The sequence below is a fragment of the Arvicola amphibius genome, chromosome 12 (genome assembly GCF_903992535.2).
Source record: "Arvicola amphibius chromosome 12, mArvAmp1.2, whole genome shotgun sequence".
NCBI classification, from domain to species: domain Eukaryota; kingdom Metazoa; phylum Chordata; class Mammalia; order Rodentia; family Cricetidae; genus Arvicola; species Arvicola amphibius.
This window is the reverse complement of record NC_052058.2, coordinates 25538985-25563056: the sequence shown is the minus strand read 5'-3', so window position 1 is coordinate 25563056 and position 24072 is coordinate 25538985. Positions and strand designations below refer to the sequence as shown.

The 24072-nt window shown below is 42.2% G+C and overlaps 2 protein-coding genes across 5 annotated transcripts in view; one reads left to right on the top strand and one right to left on the bottom strand.

Annotated features, from left to right (window-relative positions):
• Cacna1d (calcium voltage-gated channel subunit alpha1 D) overlaps window positions 1–1902 on the bottom strand; it is a 440918-nt gene extending 439016 nt beyond the window's left edge. Inside the window, exon 1 of the mRNA XM_038350011.1 lies at window positions 1770–1902. Within this exon, the coding sequence (XP_038205939.1) occupies window positions 1770–1902 (133 nt within the window). The remainder of the gene's footprint in view (window positions 1–1769) is intronic.
• Window positions 1–24072, top strand: part of Dcp1a (decapping mRNA 1A) — a 48677-nt gene that overhangs the window by 13610 nt on the left and 10995 nt on the right. For 3 of the 4 annotated variants that reach the window (XM_038350018.1, XM_038350017.1, XM_038350016.1), the window contains exons 4-6: window positions 12037–12103; window positions 17976–18114; window positions 23112–23225. In XM_038350018.1, the coding sequence (XP_038205946.1) occupies window positions 12037–12103; window positions 17976–18114; window positions 23112–23225 (320 nt within the window). The remainder of the gene's footprint in view (window positions 1–12036; window positions 12104–17975; window positions 18115–23111; window positions 23226–24072) is intronic. The other variant, XM_038350019.1, reaches the window with a different exon arrangement.

Sequence of the window (24072 nt, the reverse complement as noted above, 5' to 3'; positions counted from 1 at the left end):
AGTCTGCTTCTGCACTGGGGAACCCATGCCTCACGATCCACTTTCCCTTCCAGAAGATGCCTCACTCTTTCTCCAAGGTCATGTTTTCCCCAGTGCCAAGGATCCATTGACAGCTGTTTCTATGGGCACCATAGAGTTACAGTGATTTAACCCGAAATCAGTTTCTGATGCACATGTTTACCTAGTAATGGACTACCACCAAAATATTACATTCTGAGCAGCAACAGCAACAAAAAAAGAACCAAGCAAGCTTCTTTTTCTTACAGCTAGACTGTAATAACCCAGTTAAATTGAGTGTGAATACTGAGTTTGTGATACCTTTGAGCTTTGTAGAATCTTCTGGCATTCAGTCTTTTTTTTTTTTTTTTTTTTTTTTTTTTTTTTTTTGGTTTTTTGAGACAGGGTTTCTCTGCAGCTTTAGAGCCTGTCCTGGAGCTAGCTCTTGTAGACCAGGCTGGTCTCGAACTCACAGAGATCCGCCGGCCTCTGCCTCCCCAGTGCTGGGATTAAAGGCGTGTGCCACCACCACCCGGCTTCAGTCATTTTCTTTTATGCAAACTGTTTGCATTGATTTCCTTTGACCAAAACTATCTCAAACTGCTTTTTACTTTGTTTTTATCAAAAAAAGGTGATTATTTAACTCAGGTAATGCCAGTTCAGTAATATTTATTAGATATGTCATCTGTCTAGCACCTGACCAGGTGCAGTGCTTTATAAATTTCAAAACTTTTATGTACTTTCAAAGGACTTTAATTTGGTTGTTTGGTTCTTAAGTTCTCTCTGTTTTCTTGGAGAACTGTTAAGTAAAATTTACTGAAATAATCTGGAGCTTTCAGTGACTTGTCTATCTTCTTGAGAAGGAGTATGATTCTTAGTGAAGCCAGCAGTGGCAGCTCATGCCTGTAATTCCCAGAACTCTGAGGCTGAGACGGAATTGACCAAGGCTGATGCCAGCCTGAACTACATAAGCAAGTATCAGGCCAGAAGGACCATGTATCAAGACCTCTTTCCCCCACCCCTCCAAACACACATATGCACACACAATGCACACAGAGACAGATTCTTAATAAAGTAAGGCTACTTCATTAAGGCTGGAGCTGTACATGTTTCATTCTTAGACAGTTGTAGGAGAGTGGCAAAAACTGATGATAAGGTCTGTAACTTAAAAGAGTTACCAATTGTAAACTTGAGGGTTAGCCTTTGTGCTGAAAATCTCATCTGTCAGATGTGATGTTACTTTGTATGCTTTTCTTGGTAAGCTTCAAGAATATACCCATTAATTAGAAAACAAATGTCTGGTGGGTTTTCTCTTCTCAGCCCTAACCTTACTCTGTACTGGGGGAAGCTAGGTGATACTTTTAACCAAAAGAGGAGTGGGTATTTTGTGCACTTTGTTAGAGTTAATTACTGGGAGAATTCTCTAAAGGAAAATACCCATTCAGGTCCCCACTCCGCACCTGAAGGGGCCTTCTACTGAAGGCCACTTCCCTCATCGCAAGATCTTTTCTATAATCCCAGATGAGCAAAGTCCTTTTCTGGTTTCCCAAGAACACTTGGATGTGTCCTGATTTTCATCTTACCTGACACTTCTAAGCAAGAACAGATCTGTGTTTGTATAAAGCAGTATGAAAATAATCATATTTAGATAAAACCCAATCTGGAATGTTAATGGCATACAGCTTCTAGTCTCATATGTTACCCTTTAGCCTTCCCAACACTCAGTTACCTACAAATACAGCTGATAGTAAAAATATTACTGTTGAACTCACCTGAAAAGGCCTGGGAGAAGTCCTCCTTGGTTTCCACTTCGCTCACAACTTTGCCTTTGTACCGGATATCAGTCTCTTGGGAGAGAGCATTTTTAATTAAAATTAGATCACTAGAAAATGTCGGAAGGTTCATTTCCATAGTGTTGAAAGTGCAGCTGCCAAGTGGAAAGTTTTAGTGAAGAAACGCTGGAGCTGCTGCTCTTGTCTTTCTCCGTGTCCTTTCTCGGTTCAAGGGCAAGGCAGAGCAGAAGAGACGGTGGGTGCTCTTGGCATTTGGAACGGATTTTCAGACTTAAAGCACAGTGCAAGAAGTTTCCTCGCAAGATTAGTTTATAATTTATCAAGTCAAAAAATGTGAGTTCTACCTCCAGACTGAAAAAGGAATTTATAAACAACAAAAAGTTCAGCACTTCGTCGTTTGTGATCTCCGGCTCAACAGTGCTGCTCACAGCCTGAGCAAAGGCAGGTGGTCTCAGCAGCTGCAGCCCTGAGGTTGGTTTGACGCTGTAATCAGAAGGGAGAAAGGACCTGTGGCAACTGCATTAGCCTGGCCTCCAGGACCAAGATAAGGAAAGAGCCTCCTCACTCTTGCCGCAGTTAGAGATTGAAGAGGTAAAACACCCTGAGAACATGCAGAGCTCAGACTGGGAGCTGACTCTGCCGCTGTGAGGTCAGACATTGCATTCTCATTGTTTCTGCTACTAAATACCCTCTTGGTGTTTGTTTTTTTTTTTTTTTTTTGAATCCTCAATCAGTTCAGAATGTTCAAAAACCAATATTTTTATTGCAGCTCACTAATTACTGGCTTTTTCTCCCCTAAGGTAGTCTTATCCTGTAAAAGCAACTTTTATCTTTGTGTTCCAGTGTTATCTTGGTTGTAAGTTAGATAACTATATTGTTTTGTAAATTCTTTGAATTTTTTCTTTTGAGAAGTCAGTAAGTATAGTCACATATCTAGATAGAAATATGTCAACATGTATATAGATTTAATGTTGTGTTTATATAATAAAATTCATGGCTGCTATAAAATGTGAAGCACAAATTAACCACTAGCCAAAGAAGTAAAGCCCTGTGGAGTGGGCAGTAAACCTCGAGATGAGCTCTGCAGGTTCAGTGACCTGGAGTCTAAGCAGATCACAGTTACAGAAATGTCACTGTGTTCAGGTATGGTCAGCTTTGTCTTTTCAGTTAAACCAACCTATAAAAATTATATATTTGATTCTTAAGCACTCACATCCTGGATTTGTTGTTATTTTAAGGTAGAGACCCACATATCCTGGACTGGCCTTAAAATCACAATATAACCAGGGTTGACTTTGAATTAGTGATCTCCCACCTACCATGCCCCTGTTTGTGTAGTATTGGAGATGGAGACCAGCGCTGAGTGCACGCTAGGCAAGCGCTCTACCAGCTGAGCCACAGGTACATCCCACACACCTGGATTTCTAGCACCACAGAGTGCTGGCTTCACTGCTAATACTGATCCCAGCCACAGCACTGGGGAGGACATGCCTATTGCTAATGACACAACAGATCCCTTGTATGCTATAGGCACTGGTGCTTACAACTCTGAGTTGATGATCTCTTCATAAACAGGAAAATGTATAGGAATGCAGAAGCTAAGGGGGAAAACAGGTTTATGGTTAAATCATAATCCTGTATCTTGACATTCTAATTGTAGATTCCTGGAAATCTAAGAAATAAGAATTCATACTTGTAAATGCCAAATGCCATTTTCTATGCTTTATCTTTCCCATCCAATATCTTAAAATGATAAGATGGGTGGAACATAGAGTAAATAGTTGACTAGCAAGTGGTGGACATGCCCAACATTGTGCCACACCCGTAAGTCATACATAGCGAGTTTGGAAGCCCTACCATGAGTGCTGAGCACTGTGATAATAGTGGCTATAGTCCTATATCAAGTGAAAACTTTACTGTGATTCTCCCCTTTTTTGGAGTTACCTTTCATTTAAGAAAAAAATTTTTGAGCCGGGCGATGGTGGCACACGCTTTTAATCCCAGGCAGAGGCAGGCGGGATCTCTGTGAGTTTGAGGCAAGCCTGGTCTACAAGAGCTAGTTCCAGGACAGGCTCCAAAGCTACAGAGAAACCCTGTCTTGAAAAACCTTTACAAAGAAAGAGAGGAAGAGGGGGAGGGGGAGCGAGGAGAGAGAGAGAGAGAGAGAGAGAATTTTTTGATAAATGGGAGCCAGATGATGATGGCACAAACCTTTAATCCCAGCCCTCAGGAGGCAGAGGCAGGCAGATCCCTGAGTTTGAGGCCAACCTGCTCTACAGAGCGTGTTCCCAGACAGCCAGGGTGGTTACACAGAGAAAACCTGTGTCAAAGAAGAAAAAAAGAAAGGGGGAAAAAACTTAGCTAAATGGGAACATCAGTCATAGTACTGTTGAATTTGTTTCCTAATTCCCAAGTCCAGTGGCCATTTCACCGGCCTGCATCCCACTCAGAGCTCACATTGCTTTCACAGTATCTAATTTTGAGAAGGCAACCCTTTTAAAATAAGCTGAGATGCTTGCAGAGTAGCAGTTTTAAGTCACATGATTCAAATTTTCTACCCAGTATTCAATAAGTAGATTATCTCACTTAACTTTGAAGATTTGGGCTCCTCTCCTACCATATTAGTGTGCATTGTTCTGGGTGACTACTCTCAGACTGAAGGGTAAGCCCCCCATTGCCAGCCTGGGTGACTACTCTCAGACTGAAGGGTAAGCCACCTTTGCCAGCCTTCTTGAGATGCACAGCGCAGTCTCATCTTCCTAAGTGTTGGCAGCCTCCAAGTATCTCCTGTTCAAGTCAAAGGCCAGTCTGTCTTTGGCTCTGCACAGGGCCTACCAGGCTTATTCTGAAAAGATCTGTCATCAGGTAGAGACATTTGTGTTCTTGCTAGCTGGAGCAGACTGCTGTTTATATAGCTGCAATGTTCATTTCAGATTATTAAAGCGTATTTGACAATATTGAAAGCTGATTTTCTTGGGGTTTTTTGTTTCCTATTATAAGAAATCTTCATATCTGTAAATCTTATTTACATGTGTCTGACTGAGTTTATATGTGTCATGTATGTATATAATGTTCCCTCAGAAGTCAGAATTTGTTAGAGCCCCTGGAGGTGTAAGGGTCGTAGGAACTGAATTCAGGTCCTCTGTATGAGCAATGAGCCATTGAGTCATTTCTCCAGCCCCTCTTTATATCTTTAGAATTGTTTCTACTTTGGGGGTTTGGCTTTTGTTTTCACAGTAGTAGAAGTTGAATTCAGGAATCTCTTTCTCCCCTCTCTCTCTTTTTCCTCTTTCTCCTGTTAGGCAAGTGCTTTATCACTGAGCTACATCTCCAGCCCAGAAATTCATAGATCTTTTTCTTTTCTTAATTCTTTAATGTTGTTGTGTGTGTGTGTGTGTGTGTAAACACGCGCACACAAGTGCCTCTGTATGTGTGCCTCTCTGTGTATGTGTACAATACCATATGGACAATGTGGCAGAATCAGAAGACACCTTGCAGGGGGTCAGTTCTCTTCTACCATGTGAATTCCAGGGATTGGGTTAGGTCAGTCCCTTACCTAAGAGCCATCTCTCTAGCCCTCAGAAGTTTTAGAACTCTTAACACTGCCACTAGAAGCTCCTTCTTTACTTGGCTCAGTATTAAGAAAAGTACCAGCCTCCCCAGATCATTTTAGAAAATGGGTCAGGTATAAATGATAAATGAGTCAGTTGCTGTAGCTCTAGAATTCTTCAAGGCTTTGGCAAGTCTCCAGATTACTTTGAATTTTCTTGATCTTGTGTGTATCCCATACAGCTTAAATAAAGCTGAGTAAAATATCAAATTATCCTAAGTAGCTCAGTCCCTCATGCAGGACTCCTGAGAAGTAGAACATTTTTCCCATCAGCTTATAAGTTTTTCTCAATTTTGGATAATCCAAATGCTTTTAATAGTTATTTTTTTCATTTTCAAAAGGAAAGGCCCCCAATTGAAAAGTAGGAGAAGCGCTTGTCTAGGTGTTTCCATGGAAGGGCGGCAGAGCCACATCCTGCACCCTGCCTTTTCAATAGCTGCCATGGTGTGTGACTGTCTGGGGACCAGCATCAAGATGTGTGGTAGCATTCATCAGCTAGTTCCCCTTGATCTTGAGGAAAACTATTTATGAAACGGGTACAAATCATTATTTGCTGTGGCAGAATAGTACTGCCTTGCCAGAAGCCTGGGTCTGTGGGACAGTTAGTGGAGAGATTAGCTCAGGCCGTCTCAGCACGGAGTTGTGGGCAGCATGTGCGGGACCTTTCAGTGTAGGTTCTCTAAGAACGCTTAGCTTGTGCTGAGAGACAAGGTCCTCGGTCTTGGCTGTCTGGTTTTCCTCACTAGTGGCAGTGACAGGCTTGGTGGCAGCTCCCTGAGCCTTCTTGCCAGTTGCATGCACTGAGCTTTTGATATGTTGGCAGACAGCACTGATTCTTGGATGCGTCTCTGAACCTCTACAGGTCTGCTTCTGGCAGAATTGAGTGTGACTCTTATCCTTTGCCCATTAAGCTATCATCCTGGCCTCCTTATCTGGGTTTCTTCTGCAAACATGCCTTTGAAAGTGTTTGCTTCTTTTTTGGCAGTTTGTTTGATAATGGACAAGTATAGAAGCAAATGTCTTATTTCTAAATTACATTGGATTTCTTGAAAAAGGAAGAAGGAACTTAAGGAAGATTTGCCTTAAGCTGGCAGCTCTGATGAAATTACTTTGGCTTTCAGTTTAAATTCTAATTGTTTAACTGGAATCCCTGGCCCTTTAGCCCAGAAAGAGCTTTGCTGCAGTCCACACCTGATGCACTGTATGTTAGAAGCACTCTGTCCACGCTGCAGCTTACGTGGCTGTAGCTGGGCTTTAGTGTTTTAGGTGTTCCGAGCCAAGGTTGGGAAGAGGGATATTTAAAGAAAGGTGATTGCCTGTAATTTCCATATATGGAATCTTTGAAAGCCTTAGTGTGATTTGCTCCGAATTAGTGATGGGGTGAGATTCAGCTTCTAGACCAGTAAAGTAGATAATTTGTCGTCATCTTCTCTCTAGCAAGGCTGCTTCTGTGTCCTTCCATTGAGATGTCAAAGCTGAGTTAATTTGTTAATTTGCATTATTTAAAACATTACAAAATTCCTGTTCATTGACAGCACATGCAGTGTTTTGAAATTCTGTGACTAGAAGAATCACTTTAATAAAAAATGGGTCCCAGGCATGGGAAGCAGCTCTATGACCAAGTACCATAAGGATCTGTGGGCACACAGGACTCTGAATGTTTAGCGCAGTTTTCATACAGTTGGTGGTTTTCCATGCCAGAACACGGAACCTTGTAAACAGAGTAGGGAAAAAATTCTTATTCATGTTCTCCATTCGTTAAGATGAAGCCATTTGCTTGCTCTGTTTAATAGTATCTTAATTCACACGGCAGTAACAGTAGAAAAATCCAGCTTAACTTTTATGAAAATTAAATAGCAGATTATCAGATGGTTTGCCATGAAGTCTTGCAGAAGGGTGGTCTTAATTCAGGATGCAGCAAATAAATAGCCTTTATCAATTGGCTTTATAGATCAATATGTTCTAATAATATCTTTACAGAGCTTATTTAATTATTTATTTAAAAGGGTTTTTTAAAAACTTGAAACAGGATCTCTTTATGTGACCCAGGTTGGCTTCAAACTTGATCTTCGTGCCTTCACCTCTGGAGGCAGAGGCAGGCAGAGCAGGACAGCCAGGGCCGTCACAGAGAGAAACCCTGTCTCGAAGGTGGGGGGGGGGGGGGGGAGGCTGACAAAACGACTCAACATATAAAGGAACTTACTGCCAAGCCTCCTGCCTGGGTTGGAGCCACAGAACCCACATAGTAGAAGGAGAGAACCAGCTCCCTGTAAGTTGTCCTCTGACCTCTATAAGTATGCTGTGACGCAGACATAAATAGATGGAAAAAAGGTTTTTTAGTTTTATTTTACTTCTTGTGCAGTGATCTAGGTGCCCGGTGTGCGGTGGCAAACCAGATGTGCTGGTGCTCTCTGGATGCACCAGCCTGTGTTCTAGCTATAATCCTAAAGCAAATCTTTTTCTCTGGTTTATTAATAAACCACCTAGCTGTCTTCTTACACTCCTGTTTTCCAACCACAAAAATGCAACATGACATGAACAATCAAGCGAATGGCTTGTCTCTTCTTGATAAGTACAACTGTAAAACCTGGAGAGAATGCAAAGCAATGGAGACCTCTGCAGGCTATAGCCAGAGCAGGGTGATGGGGTTGTGACAGACGCACAGACCAACCCAGCAGGAAGATGTCTCTCACGGTCTTAACACAATGCAAGCCTGCCTAAGAAGCAGAAGGTAGCCCAGGTGGACTTGGCCTCCCATAGATGGCATGGGACTTGTGCCAGGTTTACTAGGGAAGCCAAGCAAACCTGACAAGAAGGATTGGAAGCTCTGCTAATAAGAAGTGACCACCAGGGAGATGTTCTCCCTCTCCTCCAGGAAAAAGTCAGGATGGGAATGGCTTATGACTCCATTCAGGCCTGGGACATGATTTTTAAGAAGTTTCAGTGGCCTAGCAAGCCATGAGAAATGTCTGCCTTTCTGTGCAGCACTGGCTGAGAACCTTCTGAATTCCTATTGCCAAGTGTGCTGGCACATGCCTATGATCCCAAGCACCTCGTAAATGAAGGGGGATTAAGGAGTTCAAGGCCAGCCTGGCCATGAAAAACCTTATCTTTTTTAAAAAAAAAAAAAAAGGAAAGGAAAGAAAAAAGATGCAAAATTAACTCAAAGCTTAAACCAATGAACACAAAGAACACAGATAGTGAAGCTAGAGAAAGTGAGGGAATCACTGGGGCAGAACACAGATAGTGAAGCTGGAGAGACTGAGGGAATCACTGGGGCAGAAGGCTTGTGTGAAATACAGACAGATGTTAGCAAAGCCAACAGGAGCACTGACACAGTGAGAGCTGCACATAGTGCCACATGCTTATAGTTCTTAGGATACGGGGATCCTGAGACAGGTAAATCATGAATTCCAGGTAGCATAGGCTACAAAATGAGGCCCAGTGTCAAAGAACAAAATCAGAGTTGTCTCAGGTGGGGGTAGGGGATGAAATATTGCAAATCCTGCAACTGTCTAGAAACTTGAGGTTTTATGAACAACTTTGCATTCATAAACACTTGGTGACTTAGAAGAAATAGAATAACTCCTGAAAAGCTCAAATGACACTCAACCAAGACAAAATAGATAGCTTGAATGTTACTGAACCATATTAAAGAAATTTTATTTGTAATTTACAAGTTCCTGAAAAAGAAATCCAGGCCCAGGTTGTTTTTACCAGAAATTCAAAAACATTGATACTAATGTTAGTCTCTTCCCAAGAGTAGGAAAAGAAGGAATACTTCTCAAATGTTCCTGTAAGACCGTTATTACTATAATACCAAAAGAAAGATGAAAAACTACCAGCTTGTATGTTTTTATGAACATAGATTCAAAAATCCTCTACTAAATACTAACATATCAAGTCCGTTAATACATTTAAAAAGTATGCTCGGTACCCAAGGGAGCACCATCCAGATAAGAGAAGTTGACTTCATGATTGAAAATCAACAAATGTACTCTTCCAAGTCAATAATCTAAAGACGAAATAGCATATGATTTTTGTTATTGTTTTTATTTTTGATAGTGGGGCCTTGCACAAGCTAGGCATGTGCTCCACGGTCCAGTAGCATACCCAGCTTTTTAAATTTTTCTAAAAGACCATTCAACAAATCCATTGTCCATTTATGATAAATACTCAAATTATGAATAGAAGTGATCCAGTTCCTTGGTGAAGCATACCTACAAAAACTTACGGCTAATAGGGTGTGGGGGGGGGGGGCGGGTAAAGGACTAAATGTGTTTCCTTCTGAGATCAAGAGCCAGGCAGTGATGTTCGTTCTCACCACTGCTGTTCAGTGATATCATTGTATACAATTCTGCAGCTGACAAAGGAGTTTGGTAAGTCTCAAGATACAAGGTCAGAACACACAAAATCAGTTGCAGGGCTGGGGATTGCGGTATGGTTAAGAAGGCAGAGGTTTGGATTCAGTCTCCGGTACCACAGTAAATAAATCAACATGTTAGAAACAAAACACTGCCTAAGTCTGAGTTGGTGACACACACCAGCAGAGGAGGAAGGATCAGTGTTTTGAGGTCAACCTGAGATACATTGCAAGATTATCTCAGAAACAGCAAAACAAACAAAGCCCTGCCTCAAAAATAAAACTTAAAAAACAAAAACAAAATTCCCCATACAGGTGTACTGCACTAACAAAAAAGTTCCACTGGTATTTACAGAGATAGAAAAGATTCCTGGATAGAATGACACTATCGTTTCTAAGAGGAAAAAAATAGATATTTTAGATGATGTGATGGCTAGTATCAGTTGCCACCTGCCAGGACGTAGAGTCACCTAGGCGACAGCCCTAGGTTAGCTAGACTAGGTTGGTTGGTGTGGGAAGACCTGTCCTAACTTCCAGACAGCATCCATCACTCTGCTTTCTGGCTGTGGGGTAGTGAGATCAACGCCTCAAGCTCCTGTCCAAGTGAGTTATCTCTAGGATGAGAGAGACTCCATCCCCCAGTGGTACATTAGAACAGTCGGTAGGCCTCCCCAGCCATGTGTTTGCTTTGACTTACATCTTCAGTATTTCTACACACCATATCCAAAAACTGCTTTAGAAACTTATTTATATATCACCACCTTTAATGATAAAAGTCAGTTATGTTGCAACAAAAATGTTGAAGTCGGGGCTGGAGAGATGGCTCAGTGGCTAAGAGCACTGACTGTTCTTCCAGAGGACCTGAGTTCAATTCCCAGCAACCACATGGTGGCTCACAACCATCTGTAATGAGATCTGGCGCCCTCGTCTGGCCTGCAGGTATACATGGAGGCAGATTATTGTATACATAATAAATAAATAAAATCTTTAAAAAAAAAAAACAAAAATGTTGAAGTCCTTAGTTATGTGGATCACTGTACTGGGAATAAGAAAAGGTGGCAAAAGAAGCATTACTGGCTGATGTCAAGTACAGACAGTTGGTCAGCAGTTATTTTAAAACTTTCTGTTAAAACCTTTTCATTGTAACCTTAAGACATTTTTGTATTCTCATGTGCGGAATCATCAGTACTGATTGAGTCTTAGTTAATTGTCGGTCTTTCTTTTTTGATAGTATGTAAGTAATGCTGCATCTGATTAATAGGTGGTCTGCCCCCTCCCCCCCCATAATAGGTCTCTCTTATGTCATAATAGGTTACCTACACAGTAACCAGATTAAGCCGAATTGAAAAAGTATAACAACAGGTCTATTTGAGCAAAGCAACTCTCAGGTGGGTTCTCCAGTCTCAGATCAGTGCTGGAGAAGCCACACACCGCAACTAAAGCAGGGAGATTATATAGGTTGTAGGGGAGGGGTGATGACATGCTCACCACAGGCCGAGTCTGTGCCCAAATATGGTCAAAAGCTGAACACGTTAGGCAGGGACTTGGGTTGCTGGTGGCAGCATGGGAGGAAGTGGTAATAGTTGCCAAGAATGTGGAACTTGGCTTTTTTTGTTTGTTTGTTTGCTTGGTTTTTCGAGACAGGGTTTCTCTGTGGCTTTGGAGCCTGTCCTGGAACTAGCTCTTGTAGACCAGGCTGGTCTCGAACTCACAGAGATCCGCCTGCCTCTGCCTCCTGAGTGCTGGGATTAAAGGCGTGCGCCACCACCGCCCGGCTTGGAACTTGGCTTTTTTGGTGCCTTTTTTGTGTTGGAGATTCTGAGAGAGCAAGGTTTGGAGAGGGGCGGGGGAAAGAAGAGATGAGGGTTTCCAGATCAAGCAAGAGTGAGCTGGAGGTTCTACCCAAACACTGATATTTAGTGGCTCTGTGTGTGTGTGTGTGTTTTACTAGGATGACCTAAGCATCGCTGAGCTATATTCCTGACTGATTTTTAATTTTATTTTGAGACAGCCTTACTTAGTTGCCCAGGCTGGTTTATAGGAATATGCTACCATACCTCACTTGGTTTTTGTTTTTAACATCTTGAATGTTTTACCTGTCCTGGTTTTGATGGACTTCTGGGGAAGAGGTTTTATGCTTCGTTTTATCCTTTTTTCCTTTAGAGGGATTACTAATAATTTGAGGATCTGATGGTAAATCCAGTATTATGTTGTTCATGTACTCAAACTTGAAAACTTTATGCTTATCTCTTTTTTTCTCTTTGTTTTACAAGTGTCAATATACAGTATCTGGTTTTATGACAAGAATGACTGTCACCGCATAGCAAAACTCATGGCTGAGTAAGTATATCTATTCCATAGATTAATGAAAACTCATGGCTGAGTAAGTATATCTATTCCATAGATTAATATCTATTCCATAGATGAATGAAAGATAAACACCACTCTGACCCCAGCTTCTCTTCTGTACTAACATCTCGTAGTTAATGCATATCCCTCTCATTTCCTTTTACTGCCAAAAGTGTGACAAAGGCAAATTTTTTTCTAAAAATTACATATAATACTACTGATCCCTGTGTATTTACAAATGTCTGTTCCCTTTTCATCTGTTGTGTACACATTAGATTTATGTATGTGATTGTTATCTACAAATGTAATTGTTTAATGATTTGATGTCAATACCATTTTTTCAGGATTTGAAAGTTTCCTTTGTAACATTTATCCATTGTATCCAATCCTACAGACAGTTCAGTTGAGCAGATACTTAGCTGTGCTTACAGCTGCCAAATTGCCTGGCAGAGAACATTAGGTACATCAGGAGACAGCCTGACCACCATATACAATGACTATGCCAATTTAGACTGTAAGGAGTGGTACTGTGTTCGGTAACGTGATACAGATTATGTATTCTTTAGATGAACTTGGTTTGAGCACAGGCTGAGTTTAGCAAGTCCTGATCTACAGTTTGTTTTCCAAAAGATATTTAAAACTCACAACCTTGAAATCTGGAAAATAATTTTCGATGAATTAAGATCCAAAGGATGACTTCTTGTCGTGCTGGCTTGCCTGTAGAAGCCACCTCTTGAGTGACCGTAGTGCAAGACTGCCCGTCTGAATTCTGGGAACCCAGGACACTATAGTGCTAGACGGGGTGTGGGATGATTCAGAACTAGAGGAAAGCGTGCAGGGAGTAGTGTGTTCTGCATATGTTGGCATATGTCCTCTTTAGTTTTTGCTTGACTCAGCAGTGAACTCTTACTTCTGCCAAATCCAAATTCTGTTAACTCTCTTCAAGATTTGTAACTGTATATTTGGAGGGAAATAGTCTTGATTTTTTTTTTTTTTTTTTTTTTTTTTTTTTTTTCAAGACAAGGTTTCTCTGTAGCTTTGGTGCCTGACCAGGCTGGCCTCAAATTCACAGAGATCCGCCTACCTCTGCCTCCCGAGTGCTGGGATTAAAGGCGTGCACCACCACCGCCTGGCAGTCTTGATTTTTTTTTTTAACTGTATTAATTAATCATCCTGAAAGTATAATAACCTAGTAGCCTCAATTCTAGGCATGTTTACATGTCGTTAGAAGGTACACATACAAAAATCAAGTTAATAACCCAGGACTACTGATGTGGCCTGATTGAATGCTTATCTACTACTGTTCTGTCATCTGCTCCACTGGGAGCTTGCAGGACAGACCTGTTGTGCTTACTGCTGGTTGCACCTTGGAGGGCTGTTGGCTTTCTAGAAACACTTCCTTTTAAAATACTTTTTCTGTAAAGTTATGCTACTTTTCAATAATGGCATTCATTATTTTATAGTTTATAGAAGCAAAGATTTATTCTGCTCCTGCTTGTAGGTATGATATAGAGGAGGACAGGAGCATGGGTTAGCATGGGCAGAGGACATGCTAGCTCTGAGATCCTGGGCCACTGCCTCATGATCTCAACCAAGGCATTTATTTGGTAGCTTGCTGTTTTGTAAAGGTGGCAGGTGTGTTTAAACTTTGGAATATATTAATACATTTATATTTTCTCCTGTCAAATTAGAGTATTTGGTCCCGAATGAGAGAGTCTGTCTGTTTGAGCTCTAACAACTACTGAAGTTTCTTCTGAGGGCCTTGGAGGCACTCCAGACACTAACCTTAGTGGGTTTTGGAGCTGAAGACAGAAGGCCCATCTGAAAAGACTGCATTGATCCTGGAAATAGATAGGGAACTAGCAAAGGGAATTGAGTTACTAGAGTGCTTGCAGCTGTCTGTGTGACTTCCCAGTGCCAAGGGAAGGAAGGTTTGTGGGTTTACAGTCAGCCTGGATGACAGCACATCTCAGCTATGGGAGGAGGGAAACTTTGTGTCCCAAAACAGTGACTAAAGGGTGCCTAGTTGAAAGTGACTTTTTTGAGGGCTTGGCCTATTTATATCTGAAGAGAATGCCTCACAAATGATGCCACTAACTTTGGAGAAATGACCCTGGTCACCAAAGATTGAAGAAAAAGGAGAAGGGGGAGGGGGGACACAAACGTCTTTCGTTGTTGTCTCTCTGCCTGCATGTACCTCTGCTCTCTGTGTAGTTCGGACTATCACCCCACTGACTAATGCTACTAAAACTTGGGCATCTTGCACATTTAAACAAATGAATTTGGGCTAAAGATGAAGGTCATTGGCAAATGTGTAGGCAGGCCCTGGGTTTAGTTTCCGGCACCAAAATGAAGCAAGTCTGTCAGTTCACAGTCTGTTAGGTACAGTTCTCGGAACTTCTGATAGCCACAATATAATAAAAATCCTTTAACTTAAAGCTGAGGGGCCATATGGGAAATTGAGTGACTACCTAAACCTATACTAGATCTAAAATTCAGATGCTATCTTTGGTCAAAGACAAAGTTCTAAACTTAACCTTAAAACTTAGAATGTTGAAGCAAGACATGATGGCAACATGCCTTTAATTTCTGCACCTCAGGAGACAGAGACAGGCAGATCAGTTCCAGGACAGCCAGGACTATTACACAGAGAAACCCTTTCTTGAAACCTCCCCCCTCAAAAAAACCAAAACAAACAAACAAACAAAGAACCCTTTAACTGTTTGCTCAGAAATGACTGTATAGACTTTGGAGAGATTGTGAAAGTGTGTTTTAGTCTTGTTCTTACTATCTTAGGTGCATGCTTTTGGAGTTTGAGAAGGGAGAGGGGAAAGGGTGCCTTTTCTTTGTGAAGAGAGACATCATAGTGAAGGAAGCTTACAGAAGAAACACATATACTGGGGTTTAGGGCTTCGTGATGTCACGTTGAGGAGCGTGGGAGCAGACAGGCATGGTGCTAGAGTGCCTTTTGTTTGGGTTTTGGGGGTTTGGGTTTTGTTTTGTTTTTGACACAGGGTCTCTGTGCTTGCTACTTTTATGTCAACTTAATAACAAGTAGAATCATCAGAGAGGAGGAAGCCTCAGTTGAGAAAATACCTAATAAGGTCAAACTGTAGGCCATTTTCTTAATTAGGGATTGATGGGGGAGGGCCAGGCCCATTGTGGATGGGGCCATCCCTGGGCTGGTGGTTCTGGTTTGGTTTGTTCTTTTTTTTTTTTTTGATGGTGGGGGGGTGGTTTGGGTTGGATTTTTTTGTTTGTTTTTGATTTTCAAAATAGGGTTTCTTTATATAGTCCTGGCTGGCCTTGAATGCATGAAGATCCACCTGTCTCTGCCTCCCTGCTGCTGGGATTAAAGGCATGCACCACACCCATCTAGTCCCCGGTTCTATAAGAAAGCAGGCTGAAGCCGGGGGTGGCAAGCAGATTTTTGTAAATTCAAGGTCAGCCTGGTCTACAAGAACTAGCACTGGAACAGTCTTCAAAGCTACAGAGAAACTGTGTTTCAAAAACAAAAAAATATGCAAGGCTGAGCAAGCATTGGGGTGAGCCAGTAAGCAGCACTCCTCCATGAGCTCTGCGTCAGCTCTGTCTCCAGGTTCCTGCCCTGGCTTCCTTCAGTGATGACCAGTGCTGTGGAAGAGTAAGCACAGTAAACCCTTTCTCCCCAGGTGGCTTTGGTCATGGTGTTTTATCACAGCAATAGGAACCCTAAGATAGTCTTTCTATGTAGCCCTGGCTGTCCTGGAACTCACTATGTAGCACAGGCTGGCCTCGAACTCAGCGACCCACCTTTCTCTGCCTCTCAGGTGAGTACTAGGAGTAAACAGGTACACCACTATACTCACCTGAGAGCATACGTCTTATCTATACGCACAAGACAGACAGACTGACAGGCTGAGAATGAAACCTCAGAGTCCACCCCCAGTGGCATACCTCCTCTGACAAGGCTGAATCTCTTAATACTTCTGTAGCATGGTTAATAAAACCCCAGACAGAAATTGGGGTTCAACCTGAAGGTCAGAAAAGCAGAACAGCAAGCCACTGGCTCTTACCTCTACCTCAGTCCAAAATGTTGATTCTGCCTCCAGGAATCTCAGAATGAGATTGGGGCTATGAGCTGTCTCCTCTCATTTATTTATTTATTTATTTATTTTTTGGTTTTTTCGAGACAGGGTTTCTCTGTAGCTTTGGAGCCTGTCCTGGAACTAGCTCTTGTAGACCAGGCTGGTCTCGAACTCACAGAGATCCGCCTGCCTCTGCCTCCCGAGTGCTGGGATTAAAGGCGTGCGCCACCGCCGCCCGGCTCCTCTCATTTTAAATTCCTCTCTAGGGCTGGGATTAAAAGCATGCACCACTGCCACTCAATCTTTATGGCAAACTAGCGTGGCTACTGGGATTAAAGATGTGTATCACCACTGTCAGGTCTGTAAGGCTGGCCAGTTTGGCTGTTTTACTCTCTGAACTTCAGACAAACTTTATTAAAATACAAATGAAATATCACTGTATACTTCTGTCTTAGTTAGGGTTTCTATTGCTCTGAAGAGATACCATGAACACAGCAACTCCCATCTTTTTTATGTAAGTTCTGGAGCTCCAACTAGCTTGCAGAGCATGATTTGCGTAGCAGCTGAGCTATGTCTCTAGTCTTACTTAGCTCTGCCATCTTTTTAAGACGCAGTATTATTTAACCTAGTGTTGAATGATGACCATCATTGCCATATCCCACATGGGGGTCTTGGGCAGGCTGTCCTAACTGACGCTGAATAACGTAGCCTTATTTCTGCTGTTCGTGTTACTCTTGTCTCTCATGATGAGCCTTTTGTACTGAATTGTTTGACTCGCTGTAGTCATTGCCCGTGAGATCTCAGTTAACACTACCACGTGGGACTTGCAACTATAAAATCTCATATCAGGAAGGCCTAGTCATTGTAGTTTGTGACTGAAATCTGAATGTTTTTTTTTGTTGTTGTTGTTGTTGGTTTTTTGGGTTTTTTTTTTTGTTTGTTTGTTTGTTTGTTTTTCGAGACAGGGTTTCCCTGTAGTTTCTAGAGCCTGTCCCGGAACTAGCTTTTGTAGACCAGGCTGGCCTCGAACTCAGAGATCCGCCTGCCTCTGCCTCCCGAGTGCTGGGATTAAAGGCATGAATGTATTTTTTAATTAGTTGTATTATTAAAATCTATACAGGAAATAAAGTACCCATGTGGTCCCCATCCAGCCTTTAGTTCCTAACAATTTTACTGAAATTGCTCAGTGGCTTCAAACCTTTCCTTTGGTGGAGGATGAAGGAGGAGCAAGGTGGTATTTAAAGTGTAAGCTGTAGGAAGAGTGGAAGACTCCAGCCCTGTCCGTGGCATTCTTAACTTGCGGAACTTAAAATGAAGAGTTAAATAATGGCAATAAAATTTAATACATACCCATAACTGCCCTGAGTTTGGTCACCCGTTCAGCGCAGAGCCCTTTGTCTGCTTGTAGAGAATTCACCAATAGCCATTTTCAAGGCTAGTTCACAGTATCCTGCTCAGTTTTCAATGTCTTAGTAACGTCCACTCACCACTTATTCCTACTGACTCTGAGTTACTTGTGGGAGAAAAGGAGATGCTTGAACGGATTTCTTAATGGGCCTATTTTTACCACCTCCCAAAAGGGGTTCTATTTGTCTACTTAAGGTCAGGGCTGTTCACTGTTGTGACTAAGATGGTGGCATGGTTAAGTCAGGTATTCTCTGGAACGAGGTCACCAAGGTTCTTCATCTATTGCAAGGACAGTGTCTTGTGACACTCTTACTTGGAAAGTCGACAATAGAGTCCCAGAGTCCAGTTGTGTGAAGTGGCCTTTCTGAAACCTATTTCTCCTCCTATAGTGTGGTAGAAGAGGAGACACGGCGATCCCAGCAGGCTGCTCGAGATAAGCAGAGTCCCAGCCAAGCCAATGGCTGCAGTGACCAGAGGCCCATCGACATCCTGGAGATGCTTAGCAGAGCCAAGGATGAGTATGAGAGGGTAAGGCTCTCTGGGTGCTGACCAGGGAATACCAAAGGAGAGAGAGCGTCCTGCTGTCTCGGAGATGGGCAGAGCCACTCCAGTGCCTACAGCAGTCCTTAGTTTAGAAAAGAACAGGGTCTACAAGATCAAACCTAACAGACTGAGGACAGTCTGCTTCCCTCAGAGTGAGTGGTTAGGGAAGAATCATACAATTCGTTCTCTGTTCCTGTGGCCATCATAGCACTACCGTGGGAGAAGATGGTCATAGAGGGTGGAGGCTGGTGCTCAACGGGTATCTCAGGGAAAGCGTCACAGTGTCTCTCACCCCTGCAGTCCTGTTCAGTGCTAGATGGCCTTGGGAATTTATGTGGATTTTTGAAAACAGTCTGGTAATTTGTGCCCCTTAATAGTAAATGGCATGTTTGTGTTCTGTCATTGAACCCATCATTTGGAATTTTATCCAAATGTGACACTTTTCTGAAATTCAGCGTTATCGAGCTCTTGTTTGTTTGGAGGCGTGACTTTTTTTTCTTTTTATTTTGGGTGGAGGGGTGATTTGGGAATATTTTGTCTCCTGGTTGTTTTTTTGTTTTTGGTTTTTTTTTTTTTTTTTTTTTTTTGAGACTGGGTCTCACCACGTAGTCATGTCTGTCGGGGAACTTCTTTGTAGACTAGGCTGTCCCTGAACTCACAGAGATCTACCCACCTTTGCCTTCCAGTGCTAGGTTTAAAGGTGTATGCCATCACATCTGGCTGTCTGTTTAGTTTTACTTTTGTTTTATTTTTTTTTTGGTTTAGGTTTTGCTTTTTCGAAACAACATTTCTGTGTATAGCCCTGACTATCCTGGAACTCTGTAGACCAGGCTGGCCTCTAACTCAGAGATCCACCAGCCTCTGCCTCCCATGTGCTGGAATTAAAGGCATGCACCACCACCAACTGGCTAAGTCATGATTGTTAAAAAATCAAATAAAAATAAAATTTGAGGTTTGTTTATTTTTTTGTTATTGTCATCCGGCTTGGTCCAAATGTTAACTAATTTTCCATAGATATCATCTCATAATATCTTGTGCAGTTCTCGTTAGCTGTCTGTGTTCATGGGTGCTGATCATTACTGCCTGATTGGTAACTGGATCGAAGTCCCTGTAAGACAGAAACTATACTGTCAAGTAGGACAGATGTTGCGAAATGTGTCCTTGGCTTACATCTCTGGCTGAGAAGCAAAAAAAACCACAAAAGGAAAGAAGGCTTCTTTTTAAATCTTAGCGCTTTTCCTGGAGTTGAGCATGCTCTCCACTACTGAACCCAACCCCTAGACACTAGAAATGCTAGTGTCAAGTGCACAATCTGAAAATCTGATAAGGTTTCTATTTTCAATTACTGCAAAAGCAAATCGTACAGAAAGCATCTTCTATTGAAAAAAAAAAACATGCTGGAATACATAAGATGTTAATTAAAGTTAGATTCAAATGAAATGCTTGAAGATTTGTTCAATCTTTTAACATTTTACTTATAGGGTTTTCTTTTTGTTTTTAAAGGCTGTAAATAAGCAGAGCTTCCTTAATACAAGCTCTGCCTTCTGCCTTGTTTGCCTGTTTTGACATATGGAGCTGCCATTAGAAATGGCTCTGGATCTTAGTGTGTGCATGACTCTTCCCCAGCAGCACGGAGGCAGACGGTCTCTCTGTATCTCCTTGGTGGACTTAAGAGAGTGGCAGCCAAGAGCAGGAAGGATAGGCAAGGCCTCAGGTTTAATGAGATTCACTTTCAGTTCTAAATCTTCCCTGTTCAGTCAGTTTATATAAGATAATCATCTCTTCCTCCCCCCTCCCCTTTGGAGGGTCTCATTCTAACTCAAACAAGTGATCCTCCTGACTCGGCCTCCTGACTGTTGAAATCCCGCTGTACACTACCACAGCAGCACAAATAGGTCATGTGCCTGATGAAAGAGCTAAAGCCACTGCCTTTACGGCTGGCCCAGTTTGCATTGCTTCTAGCCACAGGACAGAATTCTGGATTTTGATTCTTTTTTCCAAGTTTTTGGAAATATTATTATCCTCCAACAAATTTGTATGTGATTGGACATATCTCCTACTAAATTTTATGGCTGGTGGCCATCATCAACACAGAAAATGGACCTTGAACAAAAGACTTACACAGGCGCCACGCCCTAAAGTGCTTCCAGTCGGCTACTAAGGCGCCCACGAGGTACCCGTGCATGGTCTGAGCATTATACCTGCTGCCTTGAAGTGTTTCTTAGGGACAGCATTGTGTTCCTGAGTGGACTGATGAAGACCCTGGTAGATTAAAATATTTTGTGGCCTTTTATAGACTGTTTTCACCTTAACTCAGATGGGTGACACGGGTTGAATGTGTTCTGGAACTAGGCGTAGTAACACAGGCCTATGATCCCAAGAAGGCAGAGACTGAAGGTCAGGGTTCAAGACCAGCTTTAGTTACTTAGTAAGTTTCAGGCTAGTCTGAAGGGACTCTGTCTTTAAAAAAAAAAATGATATTTTGAAATAATATAAGAATTATCATTTGAATAGGAGAAATGCAGCATTCTATCTATTTAGTTAATGTTGAGTCCCTAGTCCTCTGTTGAGCATGTTTCTGAAAAGTATAATATCAAGAAAATTAACTTTTATTTTTCTTGTTAGAATTGTTCTGTTGCAAAAAAACAAAAAAAAAAAAGAATTGTTCTGTTGCGTGGTGAAGTTTGGAGATGTTTCTTGTTTTGCTGTTTGTTTTTATTGTTATCCTGACATAGACAGTACTTAACAAAAGCTGGAACAGATCTCTAAAATGTGACTTAGGTTTCCAAACAGCATAACTGTATGTCCATCAGTGGTCATCTTTAAGGATTTTTATGTATGTTACATTGCCTTGTGTTTATTTTTCAGTATTAGGATTTGAACCTAGGACCGACCAAAGATTCTTTTTAATAACAAAAATACTTTCACTTGCAGTATCACTTTTTTTTTGGCTTTGGTTATTTGAGACAGGGTTTCTCTGTGTAACATCCTTGGTTGTCCTGGAACTTGCTTTGTAAGCCAGGCTGGCCCGAGCTCACAGAGATCTGCCTGCCTGTGAGCGCTGGAATCAAAGGAGTGCACCACCATGCCCAGTGAAACATCACTTTTAGCAAGTGCAAATTTAAGTGGTATTGAAATGGATTAGGTGTCCATATGCATACATGTCCACATAAAATGAATTTTAACCAAACTGTAGCATATAACTCAAAATTCAGCTCAGACTGGTTTGTACATCTAAACAGAAAAAACATCAGGCTGATCCCTGAGTTCTGGAAGGATGGCAGTACATGCTTGTTATGCAAGCATGAGGACCTGAGCTGGACCCCCAGCTGTGCTTTGGGTTCAGGACAGTGCTGGGGAGGCAGAGACTAGAGGATGTCTGCGACTTGGTGGCTGCTCAGTATCGCAGAGTCTGTGAGCGCAGCACCTGTCTCAATAAAGGAAGAGTGGCTGAGGACATCCAGCTTCAACCCCAGCCTAAAAACTACATGTAAAATCTAAGTCAAGTGTGGTTGTTACACCTGTAATCTCAGAACGTTAGGAAACTGAGACAAAAAGACCATGAATTCAAAGTCAATCTGAAATGCATAGCAAGACTGTCTCAAAAAAAAAAAAAGAAAGAAAGAAATGAAAGAAAACTTTTAGAAGAAAACAGTATTTGCCCAATTATACCCTGATTTGTCTTTGCTAGGTGTCTACTCTAATGAGATGAAACTCGTCTGTACAGTTATTCAAGCTATGTTCATGACTGGCTGGGGAAATGTTTCATTGTGTCAAATAGTTTAGTGTACGGTGTGAGGACCAGTGTTTGATTCCCATCACCCCCATAAAAAAGCATGCTGTGTCAGCCTGTACCCTCAACAGGTACAGATGGGATGGAGGAACAGAGGCTTCAGAATTTTGGCTTAAAAATTAAGGATTTGGCCGGGCGGTGGTGGCGCACGCCTTTAATCCCAGCACTCAGGAGGCAGAGGCAGGCGGATCTCTGTGAGTTCGAGACCAGCCTGGTCTACAAGAGCTAGTTCCAGGACAGGCTCCAAAGCTACAGAGAAACCCTGTCTCGAAAAACCAAAAAAAAAAAAAAAATTAAGGATTTGCTGGCCAACCTGTTTGGCCTAAACAGTGAGACGAGAGTGAGCCAAGGTTCATTGTGAGAGGGAGTGACCCGGGATCCTCCTCTGGCTTCCTTCTCACAGGTGCTCACCCATGCCCACACACGTGATTGCTACACATAGACAGGTAGCTTTTAAAGATTGAAAGTGTGCTGGAGAGGGGTTCAGTGGTCTAGAGCACCCGCTGCTCTTACAGTTCCCAGGACCAACAGATCACATCGTCTTTAACTCCAGCTCCAGGAGATCTAGTGCCCCATTCTGACCTCCCCACGTACAGTGCACATACATGCATGTAGACAAAACACACATACACATAAAATAAAAATCTTTAAAGGTGAAAGTAATCCAGATGTTGTATGCTTGGCATTTGAAAAGGAACGAGCTGTTGGTATTATAAATTAGCTTGCACGAATATTAAAGGCATCATGCCATGTGTCAGAAGCCAGTGCTGTGCTTGTATTCCATTCTGCTTTATGGAGCATTTTAAAAGACAAAGCCATGGCAGAGAACAAACTGCTGGTTTCTTGGAGTGCTCAGGGGCATGATCTCAGCAGGCTGTCAGAGGGGGCGTGCAGATCGAGCTGTGGCTCCCAACAGTTAAAGGTGTCCTATGTAACTTAAATTATGGAAAAATCTGGTAGAAAAATGATATTTTTTTCTTAAAATGAGTGATTAAAACCAAAATGGTTGGAGCTACCACACATAGACATAGATTCTTCACTTTATAGTTATGAGAATTGATAGAAACATTGTGAGGTTTTTTGCGTATTTTTTAATTAAGGAATTTTTTGATAACTTCAAATGTAAACCAAATTTTAGACAGCAATCCTTTTTCAGATGATAGACTTTTTCTTTTAATTCTTTTCCAAGAATCAGATGGGCGGCTCAAATATCTCCAGCCCTGGGTTACAGCCAAGCACTCAGCTCTCCAATCTGGGAAGCACCGAGACTCTAGAAGAGACACCCTCTGGGTTACAAGATAAGGTTTGTACAGCTAAAGCCCTAGCCTTGTCAAAGTAACAAAGCAGTGACATTTTAGGATTTGAACCACTGGGCAAGCTTGGTTCATCACTTGTCTGTCAGATCATATGCATGACATCATAATGACATGTCCCCAGCTCCTTTCCCAGGCCCATGAAACTCTCATCCAGACTGCAGCAGCCTCCTTCCTAGTCCCCTAGCTTTTGTTCTTGACACTGCCTCCTTTCTCTGTGCTCAGCCAGACGAGCGGAATGAGTTGCTAAAGCCTAGCTTTCGTGCCTCTGCTTTTACAGCTTCCCATGGGGTCCTGTCTCACTCATAGCATTGGCCCACAAGATTCTACCTGGCATCTGCCTGTGCCAACAATTCTATCATCTCCTTGCCCACCTAGTCCTGGCCTTGTTACAGCACTCTGACTTGTGTGCATTTGGGGGGTACCTTTTTATTTTATTGTTTTGTTTTGTTGTTTGGTTTTTGGAGACAGGGTTTCTTTGTGTAGCCCTGACTGTCCTGGAACTTGCAGACTGGCCTCAAACTCACAGAGATCCTCCTGTTTATGCCTCTCACACACTAGAATCAAAGACCTGGCTCATTCTATGTTGCAAGCAGAGTTTCTCCTTAGCTCGCCATGGCTGACTAGGCTAGCCAGTAAGTCCCTATGACCCCACCCCTGCCTCCACCTGCCTAGCACTGGGCTTACAAGCACAAAACTGAGCAGGAAACTCCCAAATGTGAAGGCTGTGTAGGCTGTATAGCAAGACTTTGTCTCAAAAACATGAAATAAAGTAAAACTATTATTTTTTTCAGCTACAACCAAGGAATTATAAAATATTGAGATTTGGATTTTGTC